The sequence below is a fragment of the Molothrus aeneus genome, chromosome Z (assembly GCF_037042795.1).
Source record: "Molothrus aeneus isolate 106 chromosome Z, BPBGC_Maene_1.0, whole genome shotgun sequence".
NCBI lineage: Eukaryota > Metazoa > Chordata > Aves > Passeriformes > Icteridae > Molothrus > Molothrus aeneus.
In genome coordinates, this window is record NC_089680.1 from 10,863,490 (window position 1) to 10,878,367 (window position 14,878).

Genomic DNA, 14,878 nt, shown 5'->3' on the forward strand with positions numbered 1-14,878 from the left:
TAAACCATGCCACCTTTTGAAACTAAAAAATCCCAACCAACAGCAAAAAAAAAAAAAAAAAAACAACAAAAAAACAACAAAAACCCAACCAAAAAAACCCACCATGTTTTAAATGAAAAAAGGAACAGAATTTATCTCAGGAAAATAAACACTTCCCACCTTTTACCACAATCTCTGCTTCTCCACAGAAAACCAGACTTGATTCAACTTCCACAAAACCTTGTGCTTCCTTTCTTTCCAAGATATTCAACAAAGGCTGGATCCTGTCCCCAGTCTGCAGCTGCAGCTCCAGTTGGGATCAGCAGCAGTGCTTGAGCTGGGGCGAAGCCTGGGTCCACGTTTTTGTGGAGCTGAGGCTGCTGTACCTGGGGTGGCTGCAAACCTCCAGGCATGAGCATGGAAGAGGTGCTAGAGCCAAAACCAAGCTCTCTTAAAAACCACAGGGGTTTCAGACTCTGCTGAGGCACACCCGTATGGCCAGGGGCTGCTGCAAACAGAGGGGCAGCTTTCAGCCACCTGAGGGCTTGGTGTTAAGCACTGGCTACTGGGAATCCTGGTTTCTGCTCACCCTACAAGGGAGGAAAGCTAAAGAAACAGGATGAGCTGTAATCACAGTGACAATGGACAGTACCAGCTGCTGGCAGTGCCAGGTTGCCCTTGTCATTACCTCTTTACTGAGAAACCTCAGTGTGCTGCTGCTGCTGCTGCTGCTGCTGCTTCCAGTGTGGAGGATAGGAGATGCAAGACAAAAATCAGCAAAATCATTGGTCTTGCTCTTTCTGCCAGTGACAGCTCTGTGATGGCAAAGCCGTGCTCTGCCCACACGGCTGCAGGGGTTTGAGGTAGCACTGTGTGCAAGGAATTACATAAAGGCAAGCTGGCTTTCATACAGCATGCACAGGTGATTTCATCTGCAGGACTTCTGCTGCTGCCATCTGCCTCTGCCAAGATAGCTTTGTGTCACAAGAGCAGCAGAATGAATCAGATCACTGAAAATCTCCTGTGGTCTAGTTTCAAGAATATATGGCAGAGAGTGGGGCTTGCATTAAACTCAGGTGCCTGAATCAGAATTTTGTTCTGCAGGAGAAAGTATTAAAAAAAAAAATTTCTGGTTTTTTTTTTTTTTCCACAAAAGCCAAAAAAATTTCCTCTCACAGACAGAAACATGAAGCCACAAAGAGCACAGGGAGGCCAGAATGAAATGTAGCAAAGGAAGCAGCTGAAGTGCCATCTTTCCAAGAGGAATACACCAGAAGAAAAGGCTGTCCCACTCATCCTTTTTTCCATAGCTGGTGCTCTTTTGGGGTAGTGGGGTGGTGTCACTGAGGTGCTCTGATGGCTCATACAGAGGCAAGAAGTGGGGGCAGTGTTCTGGAAGAGTTATAGGGGCCTCTTCTCTTGTTCCTGCAGGGCTCTACCAACATTTTTGGAGCAAACTTCAGTGCAGGCTGTTGAGGAGTGTAGACCTTATTCCTTACAGGACACTGTGCCAGGCAGCAGGCTGAAACTCAACATGTAGGCCAAACCTCCACCTCTGGGACTGCCCCCCTGCCCTGCAGAATCAGATGTTCCTGTGGTTTGTGCCATCCTGTTCAGCAGCTGTTGCACAATCAGAATGAAGAAATAGAACATGAAGCACCGACCAAGATCTCCCATCTTGATGCTAGCACCAGATACAATGGTGTGCATTGCCACCTATCTCACAAAATCTGCTGCATGTGCTGTGAAGCCACAGGCTGGCAGGACAGCATCACCACTTATCTCCTGCATCTGCTGGGTCTGTAACCAGCACACTGCAGCTGCAGCTGAACAGGGGCCTTTCATCTTCATTTTTGGGTCTCCCAGATCACAGAGGGGGAGAGAGAAGTGCTGAAGGGAGGCTCTGGGAGCTTGTTGCTAGTCTTGAAAATCCCTCTTGTCTGGTTCAAATCCCTTTAACTTACCTTTAATCCCTGAAAAGTACTTCCTCTGCACAACCAATGTGTGTGTGTCCAGTGTGCCATTATGGCTGCATGTTCCCCAGTAGAGATTTTACTATCTAGCAACTAATGCCAGTGTTTGTTCCATTAATTTGCACATATATTAATCAAACTACATTTCGTACAGGACAGATTCCAGTTTGAGTTCTACAGTGTCTGATTACTAGTGAAAAATCATCGGTTTTGTGTTCACAGATTTTTTTTCCTCTGCAAGCACTATACCTTTTCTGAAGTTACCAGCTGTTATTCAGACTGCTCTAAGAGCAACTCTGTTCCTGCAGAAGTGAAAAGAAACTTTGCTCCTGATTTCCAAAGCACATGAAACCAGCCCTTGGAAACATGGTTCTGTCCAAATGTTGAAGTGACTGCTGGGAACCACGCTCTCAGGAAACATATCCAGTGAGCAATGAGGTCCGCATGCAGGCAGACCTGAGCTGGGAACTGTTCCAAAAGCATCAGGGATACACCACCAAGGTGAGGGGGCTTTAGTTTTCCTGGATCACATCCTTCAAGTTCCCCCACAAACCCCATTACTCCAGCTCAGTGTAGAAATCTTGTCCTGAAGCACAGGATTTTTCCCAGCTGCCACAGGCTCAGCTAAGGCTCCCAGAACCTAGTGACAAAACTTCCACTGGTTCCCAAAAAGTACAGTTGCTTTCACTACCAATCCTCCCTTCTGAAAATGTATATTGGTTTGGGATTAAATAAAATTGGAAGGTATTAGTACCAAAGACACACTGGCTGCAGTTACTCAAATTAAAACTGCTACTTCCCCTTGAACAAATATCAGCCTGTCAGATCACTGCAGGCTCTAAAGACATGAGATAGCAAGTCAAAAGGAAATGTTTCTTTCATTTTGTGATTCCCACAATCCATCCACATCACTTTCTTTCTGTTTTAAAGAGAAGAGAGATAGCATGACACCATGTTGTGAAATCAATTAATCAAAGAGAAGTTAATGGATTCTATTCAAGCTGCCAGACCACGTACAGCCCCTATTTGATAGTAAGTTTATTTTTCATATATATTGGCACTTCAGTAGCATTACAGTAAGTACAGGCTCCTCTTTTGATGGCTGGCAATCATAAAGAGACTTTCTCCACCATTTTCCAGTGTCAGCCATACAAGTTTCCAGAGTCTTACTGGTCAAGAAACCAATAGAGCTTGCACGACCTTCACTAAGGAATTGCAAGCAGCTTTGCTCATACTGAGATCACTGCAGGACAAAAGAAAAATAGGGCTTGCAGAGGATCAGTGCAGCAAGCATCCAGGACTTCAGTGTTTGAACTCTTAGCAACCCAGGCTAACAGCTGCAACTTCATGACAAAGGCTGTTTTGAAGTCCATTCCATAATCCTGTACTGCGTTTAGCTGGCTGCCAGCCTTCAATGGAGCAAATGCTGCAATGCACAATGCATTTACTCTCTGCTACACTAGCAGCTTCTCAGTCTGGGAGAGCAGCAAAATGATGAGAGAGGAGCAGAAAGTAGAGGAAAAAAGAAAAAGGTATCAAAGCAGGAAAAATTAAGACACCATACACTCACACACTAGGAATATTTTTAGGATTTTTTTTACAGTTTCCTTTGTGTACCATTTCTGCCCTATCTGTATGGACAAAGGACAAAAGATGAACTGAGACAGCCTTACTGATGTGACAAGAAGGGTAGGTTCCCAGTCTTTATTCAGCATCAGAAACAGAAGACAACAAGATAAGAAAGGTATGAGTTCTTCATTTTTGGAAAGCTCTCTGAAGTCATATCTTGGTCATTGCAAATACAAATAAGTCGTAAACAATTTTCAGTGGAGGTCTGTACAGGCAACAGCTACCAGGTCAGCAAACATTCCAGGAACAGAGAGAATACTGTAACACATATATCCCCTTTGAAGAAAAATAGAAGTAAAATGAATGAATTATAATTCATAATGATAATTCATTTCATTATCAAAATGAATTATCATTTTGATAATCAAAATGATCCTGAGCCAGGATAAAAAACAGAGCTTTAAAAAGCATTTTGCATTTATCCTGGTTCATGTCTCCCCGTCTTTGACTGCCCCTCCAGCCTCCCGGTACTGGGAACTCACATGCTCCCAGCAGCAAGACCAGCAGCTGCTCTATCACACCAGCGAGACCCACAAAGCCAAGAGATACTGCAGTGAAAAGGTCTGCATGACCCTCTTGGGACAGACTTCCTTCCATTTATAACAGCCTGTGCAAGACCACCACACTTCAGAATATTTTGATTTCCATCAAAATATTCTGTCCTAGTGTGATGTTATGATGCTTGTATCCCCAGTCATTGTTCTGTTTATGCTGGATATTATGTTCTATGCCTTCAAGACTGGCTCTGAAAAGTGAAGTTTTGTTTTGTTATCACTCTCTCTCTCCCCAAAGTCAGGGGACACAGATGGGGCAGTACATAGGGCAGCTTTGGCTTTTTGCTCTTGCTTTGCTCTTGTTCCTGCTTTTGCTCTTGCTTTGCTCTTGCTTTTGCTTTTGCTCATTAGTTAGTTTAGCTAAGTAGGCTGAATTTTTCCCTGGACTGTTTTTCCATTCCCTTTTTTGGAACCCCTCGAACCTGCTCTGGACTAGGACCTGGGACACACCAAGAGTTTGCACCTTGTGGCCTAGCAGGGCCTACTCTGGGCAGCAGCTGCCCCAGCGCCGGAGGGACTGATAACAGAGCGATCACTCCCAGGAGAGACTTTCTGAATTTGTCATCTTTTTCAGAGTGATGAAAGAGTTTTGTCATCCAGTATTGTTCATTTTGTCTGCTGGGGGGTGCTTTGCCTGTTAAACAAACAGGTTCTTTCCACTTCTCTCTGAGGAATCCTTCCCGAACCAGTTGGGGGGATCTAGGGGGATGGAATATAGGTAGATGAAGGTGGTGTGGAAAGTAAATCTTACCCCCTAAAGAGTTGATGCAGCTGGGTTAATTATTAAAGATTAGGAGCAGGCCTGATTTTAACAGGCCACAGCTGTAGCCAATAAGAAGAGTGTTATAAAAGAGTGGATTGGTTGGTTGGGGGGAACTGGAGTCAGTTGGCTACTGCGAGGACAAGGAAGAGCCAGTGCCTAGAGGAGCTGCCCACAAGAAACATCAAGGAGGTATGAAATTCTAGCAACATGGAAGCCTTGCAATGTAACGATAGTAGAGCTCTTGCACTATAATGACAACAGGGGGAGGGGCTATATGGGTTTGCTTTCTGGAGGGGCCCTCTTTGGAGGTTTTCTCCCAAATTTGCCCTAAACCAGGACACCACCTCTTCCATCCTCTGCAAAGCAGAGCTGTATCTAACATTGTAAAGGGGATGTTCAGGAGCCACAGGAACCTACTGCAGATGTCAGAAAATAAAAGAACAGCTCATCTCAGAAAAGAAAAGACATGCCAGGGATGGAAAAAGGACAGATGTGTGGGGTGGCGAAATGCCAGATCTACTCTCTGCTCTGATCCCCTGAGGCTGAGATGACCGAAGCATCTGGGAATTAATTCTGCAGATTGAAAGTAATTGGTACTGTTACTGGAAACTGTTGTTATGGAACAGGAGGGTGTTGTTGTGCATACACTTTATCAGAGGTACCTATAAAAGGTGGAAGAGGAGTCTTGCCTCTTTAACTATATGATTAGAGTTTCCAAGCATTCTTCATCATGATGATAAAGTAGACATCTGTGTCTATTGAAGCACTGACTCCAGCATAGTAGTTCATGAATTCTTCTTTTGTGACCTGAGATAGAGAAATTAAGAATAGGAAAATGAGCCTTTGCTTTTATTTAATGCTGTAAGTCAAAACAACACATTGAGAAGAACCTTTAATGAAACTGAACATCTGCTATTTCATGTTGTGGCTAACAAAAAGGAATCCAACAGGAGGAATTAAGACATTTATGCTTCACTTTGCTAGAAACAAGAGCTCTTGTCCTCCACAACACTTGGATGGAGATGAAACGTGAAGTTTAACTAACCTTACCAGCAACTGAAGTTAAAATCACTGCTGCCTAAGAAGACAAATTTTTTTCCAGGGATGCTAGAATCTGGCTCTTTGCATAATTATTAATAAAGTGGGTGAGGTTTCTGATGCAATTCAGAGACAGCTTGGAACTTTACATCCACCCCTAGAGAGAAAATATCATTGCTCTAAACAAGTTTCCCTTAATGAAGCAAATATTCTTTCAAATATTTAAGAGTTTTAAATAGCTTTCATGGCTATTTTGAGGTTTAAAAATTACAATTAAAAAAAATCAAATTAACCAAGAGAAAAACTGTGCAGGTCCCTTGTGATGTCTTAACTCTTGAATTGTGTAGGTTATTCTTTGAATAAACAAAGAAAAATTTGAAAAATACAAAACAATATTAAAAAGACATTTAGCTATTAGAGAGTGTCCAAAGGAGGGCCAGGAAGATGGTGAAGGGTCTGGAGGAGAAGCTGTGTGAGGAGTGGCTGAGGTCTCTTGGTCTGCTCAGCCTGGAGGAGACTGAGGTGAGGCCTCACTGCAGCTACAACTCCCTCGTGAGGGGAAGAGGAGGGGCAGGCACTGATCTCTGCTCTGGGGTGACAGTGACAGGACCCAAGGGAGTGGCCTGAAGTTGTGTCAGGGGAGGTTTAGCCTGGATGTCAGGAAAAGGTTCTTCCCCAGAGGGTTGTGGGGCACTGGAATGGGGTCCCCAGGACAGTGCTCACAGCACCAGCCTGACAGAGGTCAAGAAGCGTTTGGAGAATGCTCTCAGGCACAGGGTGTGATTTCTGAGTGTGCTGGGCAGGGCCAGGAGTTGGACCTGATGATCCTGATGGGTTTCTTCTAACTCAGCATATTCTGTGATTCCATGGTATCTGCTCTGATTGCATTGTGTGTTTGAGAACTTAGAAAAGCATGACAATAGGGAGAAGAGACCACTTCAGACTGTCCTACCATCACAAGATGATTACAAGCCTCACTAAAACTGCCTGTTTCAGAAGCACCCAGCAAGACCATGTGAAGAAGCATTTCTAGCAAATGCTCAACCTTGAGGCATTTCTGCTAAAAACATTTTAGGTGTTCAGTATCATTAGTGTCTTCTGATTTGGGAAAGCCACAGTCTCTTCTCAGAAGAAACAGTAATCAAGTGAGCTAATATCAGGATTGCTGACCAAGAGGTGGATGCTCAGAGTAACCAGGCACTGAAATCATCAGGGATCAGTGTCGGAACTCATTTAATGTTTTCATTCATATATGACCTCAGCACATAAAGCAGGAACATTTTGCTTGAAATTTGCTAGATGTCACCCCTGGAAGTGGAAGGGCATAGCTGGCTCTGAACTGGTATCTCTGAGGATGACACTGCAGCAGAGGGGATGAAATTCAGCTCTACTAAGTGCAAACTCATGCCTAAAGTAGATAAAACCCATCACCTCCACAAAAGACACCCTGAGTGGTGGGAACAAGGAAGTGAAGGATTTGGATGGAGCATTAGACAGGCAGAGTTACCAGTGCAATGCAGCCCTGGAGAGTGAGAAATGTTAAAGACATTCCACAAAGCACTGATTAAAAACTTACAGCCTCATTTGTTATTATTAACTGCTCAGATTGAGACTATCACCAAGTGAACCACAGAGATACAGGATTGCTCTGAGCTGGTCAACAGGTGTAAGTTTGGACCAAAGTCTGCATAACAAGGGGAAAGAGCGCGCTCGGCTCAGAGATGGTTGCAGAGCAGAGGTGTAAGAAGTCCATCACAAAAGGTGCCCAGACTTTGCACCTGAACCAGAGAGTTGAGCCAGAGTGCAGGAAGTGCTCCCAGCTCTGTCCTAGCTCATGGCTCCTCAGGGTACATGCCCATGGCAGTAGTCCCAGCCCTGTTTTCCCTCCAATTCTCTGTAGATAAATCTGTCCCTATTATGGACTGATTTCCAAGTCAAGTGTCTCAGTAATTACACTGGAGAAGAACTAACTGTAAAGTATTTAAAAAAGTAGGGGGCCTGCTTTTGAACTGGATCATAGTCTTTATTCTCCTAAAAAGTGAAAAATCCCCCAATTTATGTGGATCATGAAAGTCAGCAATTTTGTGGGGTAGTCTGAAGATGTACTTAGTGTAATCTATGAAATTGGATTATTAAGGCTACAAGCTTTAATGCAATCTCACAACCACCCTTGTACAGAGCCCCTTTGCTTCAGAATGTGCAAACTAGCTGTATCAGGAGTGTTGTGCACAGGTTATGCATCTACTTCGATTTTCCATATATATGTGATGCAAATGGATGTTTGGTACTGCAATTATTCCCCCACTTAATAACCTAAGTCAAATTCTGAGTCAGATGGTGATTTCATGGCTTGCAGTCAGGTGCTTCACTTACCTTCCCATCTTTGTCATAGGGTGAATCAAAACTATCCAGAAAGGCTCTAAAAACTTGATCTTCTGTCCAGTCTCCATTTAGGTATTTGGGATGATATTTTGCATTATACATCCCGCGTAAGTCTTCAATTGTTATGACACCATCTCCAGTCTTGTCCAACTTCTGAAATGCCTGCATGACAATCTCTTTTCTTGCATTGGACATGGGAGGCTGTAAAGAAATATTAACAGAATAATTTTATTTTTGCCAACTACTTGCCCAGTTCCAAATTCAAGTACTTGTTGTTGCTAGTAGCAAAACTTTCAAGGGAGATGGGACAATATACTGGTGATAGTTTACACTGTCCAGGAGCTAGAAAGGGCAATATGTCATCAAAAGAGCAATATGATTAAGACTATTCAGTGTATACCCATACAATAGCAAATGGACAATGAGAGAAAATACTACCTAGAACACTTTTCTGATCTGCCCATTTTAAATATTTCCAAGAAGAAATTACTAATTATCCAAAGTACTGGTGTTTTCTGTCTTAATTATTTAAGCTTCAGCAGACCAAAGATACTTCAGACAAAATCAATCACTGTGGTGGAATGGAGAAAGCACCCCCTGAGTAAGTTCATGTTATAAAGAGATGCATCATAAAATGGCTGACAAAGAAGTGAGATTAATGGGTTGAACTGCACGGGTACCCAGACTGCAGCTCAGGAATTTCAGTATCTAAATCAAGGCCACAATTAATTGGAAAAAAATCGCAACTGTTTATTTGCAAATATTCTGTTCTACTTTGTTCTGTTCTGCTATATTTTAATCCATTTAATGCAATAACAGCAAATTCTCAGACTTACTCTCAGTGTAGCAAGAAATTCATCAAAATCAATTGTGCCACTGCCGTCTTTATCAAATATCTGGAAAAGCTCTTGAGCTTCTTCTTTATTGATCATCACGGCATAATTATGCAGTCCTCTCAGAAACTCATTGAAATCAAGGGTTCTGCTATTGTTACCATCAATAATCCTAAATGCTCTGTAGAAAACATGAAATTTGAGGAAAATGCATAGGAAAACATGGAGAATGCTGCAGTGGTTAATACAGTACTGGAGCAGAGAGGCACCTTACTGAGGTAACATTTCCTCCTTGTTCTGTGTTCTGAGGTGGGGGAAAAAGAAATAAATAAAAAGCCCTGACCAACAAACCCCCTACACTTATTGGCAGTAGAGATTACTTGTTTAGATAAGGTGTATGAGTATTTCGTGCCTGAAGTTAAATGAGGGAAAGGCTGCCATGGTATTCCTGTTCATTATAGCCCTCTGCCCCTGCAAGCTGCACATTTAGATGAAGTTCCAAATTTAGATGGAGTTCCAGTTGGTCACCATCTGGATCCATTTTTGGTGTATGGGGCCTGGGAGGGATCTCAGGGTGTGATGCAACACCCGTTTCCTAGGGATGGAATGCTTGCAAAAAGGTTTTAGGTGCCTCCCCTAAACTAGACAGCTGATAGACCATTACAACAAGGGCATCATACCCGAAAGGGAAGGAAGCTTAAAATCTCCAGTGCTGAAATACTTAAGATAATTTTAGAAAACTCCAAGGAGAGATATATGGTTAATGTTCCCTTCTTTTCTCTGGCAGGGGTCGTTCTGGAAGGACTTTCTCATGAGGGATTCACAGTCTTCAATCCTTCAAAATCAGGTTAGTCCTGTGTCTCAAAAAAATAAGCCCCAGTGTCAGGCTCTGTGGGTTGTGGCATTTGTACTGAAATGAGAAAACTCAAGAAGACTTGAAAACTCAAGTTTTGGTCCCTATTTAGGGTGTGAGCCTCTTGCAGCTAAAATTATTAGGCTGAATATTGGGTTTGACATCTTGCTTACTCACCTGCCAAGTCCTTTGATGCCTGCAGAACCCCTTGCTAAACAGTGCAGGCGAAGCCTTTCTATAGGGTTGGTGATTGTGGGCAGGCTTTTTTTTGCATTGATTGCCATCTCTCGGTCATGCCTTGCTGTGCCCATCTGAAAGACCAAAACACTGATGTGGTGTGGATTCACATTTAGATACAGTGCTGAAACTTGCGTTAGTATACAAAGCATCCCAAATTCCTAACTTGCAAACTCCTGGTTGCAGCTCTTTCATGAGGACCCATTTTGACCCTCTGTTTCCTTTTCCTTATAGCCTTCTATCAGAAAGGGAAATTGCCAATATAGGTCACTGACCATGAAAGGAGGGCTCAGCCAGCCACCCTGTGATTAATCCAGATGCAGACAGGAAACTGTGTGTAAAAATTTCTGCCTAAAGTGTGAGAACACTGTGACAACTGGTGGGTGCACTCAGGAGTGTGTGACTCCCTCTCTGTCCACAGCATCCTGGCCAAGCCTCTTCCACCTGGCCAAATTTGCAGCTGTCATTTGACCACAGGAAGACAAAAATTATCCTGGCTGGGGACCTTTGCCTCTGATTCACTTTTGTTCCACTGAGGTCCCGATTCTGCAGAGCAGAGATTTCTCCCATTGCATGTCTGAGCAGCAGCAGTCACCTACACATGACACCTACTGCTTTTTTAACACAACTGCAGAACAAATTAATACCTTAAACTTTCACTGTATTTAGCACCCCAGGATTTCACATGCAGAAACAAAAGCCTTCCAGCTTCCCTCAGAGGAAAACAGTGGAATAAAAACAGGGAAAACCAGCTTGTGACTCTGCAGTGCTGCAACAGCACCACCAAGAGAAGCATGCCCAGGCTGGCAGAGACCCACTGCCTCTCCCACAGGGATTATTTGTGCCTAGTGCTATGAAAAGTGGGACTGCCCATGCTGATATTTTAGGGCCACAGTGAATCCTGGGCACATGCTCAGTGCCAAGACTGCTGTTCCATAGCCTGGCTGATGGGTCTGCAGCAGGCCATGAAGACTCCCAAAATATTTTCCAGCCTTTCAAGCATCATAGGATAAGGGTACGCAAGAGTCACAGAAGTTACAGCAGAGCTCTAGACTCAGAGGGCAGCTGGTGCTCTGCTTGAGGCGGTGCTGGGATGAAGGAGATGAAGCTGAGCAGCGGTGTGAGGCACTGTCAGTGCATGTGACACTTCCAATCCCATTGTGATTCCATGTGCAAAAGTGTGAATTGAAATGACCAGACAAAACTTCTAAGAAAAATGGAATTAAACTATTTCATCTTAACTGTTCATCCACTCCTGTTTACAGAGCATGGGCTATGGCTGCTGGTAATGCCAAATATGCTGAATTTTATAACCACTTTAGATTACTCCAGCTGGGCTTGGAAAAACAGAAAAATAAAATGGTTTTGTACTCCCCAAATGGTTTCAGTACTAGCTTAATGTAGAAGTCTAGAGAGGTAAAATATAGAGCATTTTGGCCTTTGCTTCAAACAGAGTAAGCGAAGTTCTTCTGGGAACTCATTAACCAGTGATCAGGAAGATCTCACAGCTGTGTGAGATCAGCAGCCAAAAATGTTTCTCACAAACAGTGACTTATCCTTAAAGGGGAAATGTTTAGCTGGAAAGACTTTAAAATACAATGAGGTTACAGAAATCCAGTGCAAACTATATTTACATTATATAATAATGTACTATTGCTTATATATAATATATAGCAACAATACATCTACATACAGAGTACATGATGCAAGTGTATCATTGTGCAGTGTGATTTTCTCTGCTGTTATGTCATTATGGAGTTCTAGAAATACTGAGACCAACAAGGACATAATTAATCTCTACTGCACACTACAAAAATCTACACAAACACACCATGAAAAGAGTCTGGCATCTCCTTGCTTCAGGATCAGTGAAGTAATTTCCAGAATACTGCCATGTGCATCAAATAGTCATTGCAGTAATACTCATGAATTGAGGATATGGAGGGATAATCTGATTTGTTATCTGTTATGATCTCTTGAACCTCAATAAAAGCCACTGAAACTGGTCAATCCTCTGTAATTTCTGCAGTAAAAATAAAGTTTGCTTCTACATCTATAAGCATTTCTGCCTCAGAACTCACCATCTCTAGGCTAAGTTGTTCCAGCTTTGAATAACTTTTCTTTTAATATATGCAGTTTCTAGTCTGAATTTCCACCATATTAGATGCTGGTTTACTCTCTTTTACAAGATTAAAGAGCTACCTATTAAAAATGTGTCCAGGTGTAAGTACTTGAAAGTCCCTTTTAAACTCACTTTCACTTAGTAATTAGGCATAGCTCAAGACTCCTGGTACAAAATGAATTTCCAGATGTCAGATAATTCTGCTGTTGCTCTCGAACTTCTCAATTTTTGCCAGTGTTCCTTCTGAAATGGGTTGGAGCAGTCCAGTAATCTCACTAATATCATAGGTAAAGATATTTCCACTTCTTTTCCCCCCAGATACCATGGTTAAAACCACTAATAATAAATATTTCTGCTGCTCTTTGCAAATCTGCATTCTCTGTAATGTTCACTAACAAATCACCAGCAACAAGTTTCTATACAAAACTCAGCAAGTAAAGTCTGTTTGCAAAGTAATTGAGTTTTCACATCACACTAAAGCCTCTTAAACAGGACCTGGCTTCCTGTGCCACATGGCAGTAAGCATTTGAGAACCCTTTTTATATATCCAGAAAATACAGAAAACCAGTTCAATATAAAACCTGCGAATTGCAAGCCTGGTCCATAGTGACACTTCTATCACTTTCCTGTTTCTGTTGGCTGCAGGGTTAAGTTTGAGGTGAACCCTTCCTAGGCTATATTGTAAGAAAAGAGATTCCAAATCAGTGCAAGGAGGGAGGAATCACAGTAATTCACATGCTCTTTCCTCCCCTTTCATTTTGCTCTTGCTCCTTTTTGGATAATGTGAAGTAATTAAAGATGCAGTCAGGGTTTGTTGAGTATAACCATTCTCTGCATAGTGTACAAATGTGTTACATCTTAATACCATTAATAAAACAAGAGCAGGTCATACAAGTAATTTCAAATAGTTTTAATTTGTGTATCTCATCCAAGACCATCAGATATCTCCCTCAGTGAAATTAACCAGCAGTGTTTATTTTAATTTTGAATCCTGGAGAGTTTGTTTTATTTAACAGACTAGGCTATGAACAATTACCCCATGCTGTCAGCATTGTTTGTTTCTATAGGTGATGTTGTGTTGTGCAGGGCAAACAGAAATGATTGCATTTATTCCTAACAAATACAAAACCTTAAATTTTGGAGTGGATTTTTCCAGAAGAATTTTAGACTGTTCAGCAACCAGATCCCTTTACATTCCTCTCTGCCTGAGGATTAAACCTGGAAAGAGTCAGATTCAGTCTAAGCTCTGCAACATTTGTTTAGATATTATCCTTCAGCTGAGCCCACCCAAGAGCCTCCTATGAAAATCCTAAAAGCCACTGCAGTAGGACAGGCAGAGTCCCATCTGGATTGCCCAGGCTCTGACAGCCCTCACCTGGCCAAAGACACAAGTGGCATCCCACCCACCCCAGAGCAGAGGATCTCAGGATCTAAGAATAAATTAAGTGGCCTAAACCAATTGCACACATTTAGTTTACTTCTTATAATTTCATTGAATCATTAAAAGCGCAAAAGCTGCAGGAGTATTTGACAACCGCCTAAACACCTCCTTAAAAATTTGGCTTCCCAGTCTCACTGACCCCTCTGCAGCAGCCTCCCCTGTCTCTCTCCATCGTGACCAGCTTCATCCAGCTTCAACCTTCTGACAGGTGGACATTACTGCAACTGCTCTTTTGCATACATACATATACATTTATAAATACATATATGTATTTATATATCTAAATAAAAATTAGATTTTAAAAAATTAGATTTAAAAATTAGATTTAATTGAAATTGATGAAACTACTCTTGGCTGATCAGAGAAACTTACTGTGAGGTAATAAACAGGGAAAAAAACTCCTTTACCTGCAATGCTTTTCTGAACCCGGGGTTTCCACTCAGGACTGGAAGGTGTTTGGGAGGCTTGGATAGTGTTGTGCTTCAAGGCTCAAGCAACAAGTTCAGGTGAAAATGGGCCACAGCCTCACTGCAAAGCTTCCTTATCCATCTCGTTTTACCTGTTTACACACACGGCTGCCTTGGCCCCCCTTTTTTGGGAGGCCTGGAGTTTGCCAGCTGGTCTCCAAGGTGACACTGTAGGCTGTGGCTGGCCCAGCCTGCAATTATGCTGCTTCCCTGGACAATTGCTTTGGTGTTTTGAGAGCCTTTTCATTTCTTTTAAAAATAATGCCTTTTCTTCTTATCTTTGCGCACATGGGCTGGAGAGCAGGGGAGAGTGGGAGACACCTTGTACTGCCCCTCACTGAGTGATAAGACCAAGGCAGAGTGGCTGTGGGAAAGTGCTGCATTGCATGGTTGTGTTTCTAGAACACGTTTCCCTGCTTTCATAGTTGATAGGGTTGAAAAAACTCTCTGGTTCAATTGTTTACTGAAAACATAGTAGAAGCATGTAAGTAAAGGATTGTCAGTTGTGGTTCACAAAGGAAAAAACTCCTCACCAGCATAAATTTTATCCCTGATGATTAATTGCCACTTTGAAGACGCACTGGTGGTTAGAACTTCTGGGGAGATG

At 42.5% G+C, this 14,878-nt stretch overlaps 1 protein-coding gene across 3 annotated transcripts; it reads right to left on the minus strand.

Moving 5' to 3' along the window:
* Positions 1–3,630: 3,630 nt before the first annotated feature.
* Positions 3,631–14,352, minus strand: CAPSL (calcyphosine like). 3 transcript variants are annotated; one of them, XM_066569324.1, is made up of 6 exons: positions 14,212–14,352; positions 10,182–10,315; positions 9,155–9,332; positions 8,310–8,519; positions 5,561–5,705; positions 3,631–3,857 (listed from the first exon to the last, which is right to left on the minus strand). In XM_066569324.1, the coding sequence occupies exons 2-5, from the start codon at positions 10,313–10,315 to the stop codon at positions 5,604–5,606; spliced, it is 624 nt and encodes a 207-aa protein (XP_066425421.1). In that variant the 5' UTR covers positions 14,212–14,352; the 3' UTR covers positions 3,631–3,857; positions 5,561–5,603. The 3 variants fall into 3 exon arrangements, with proteins under 3 accessions (XP_066425421.1, XP_066425422.1, XP_066425420.1); XM_066569325.1 differs by lacking the exon at positions 5,561–5,705; XM_066569323.1 differs by having other exon boundaries at positions 3,631–5,705.
* Positions 14,353–14,878: the final 526 nt, after the last annotated feature.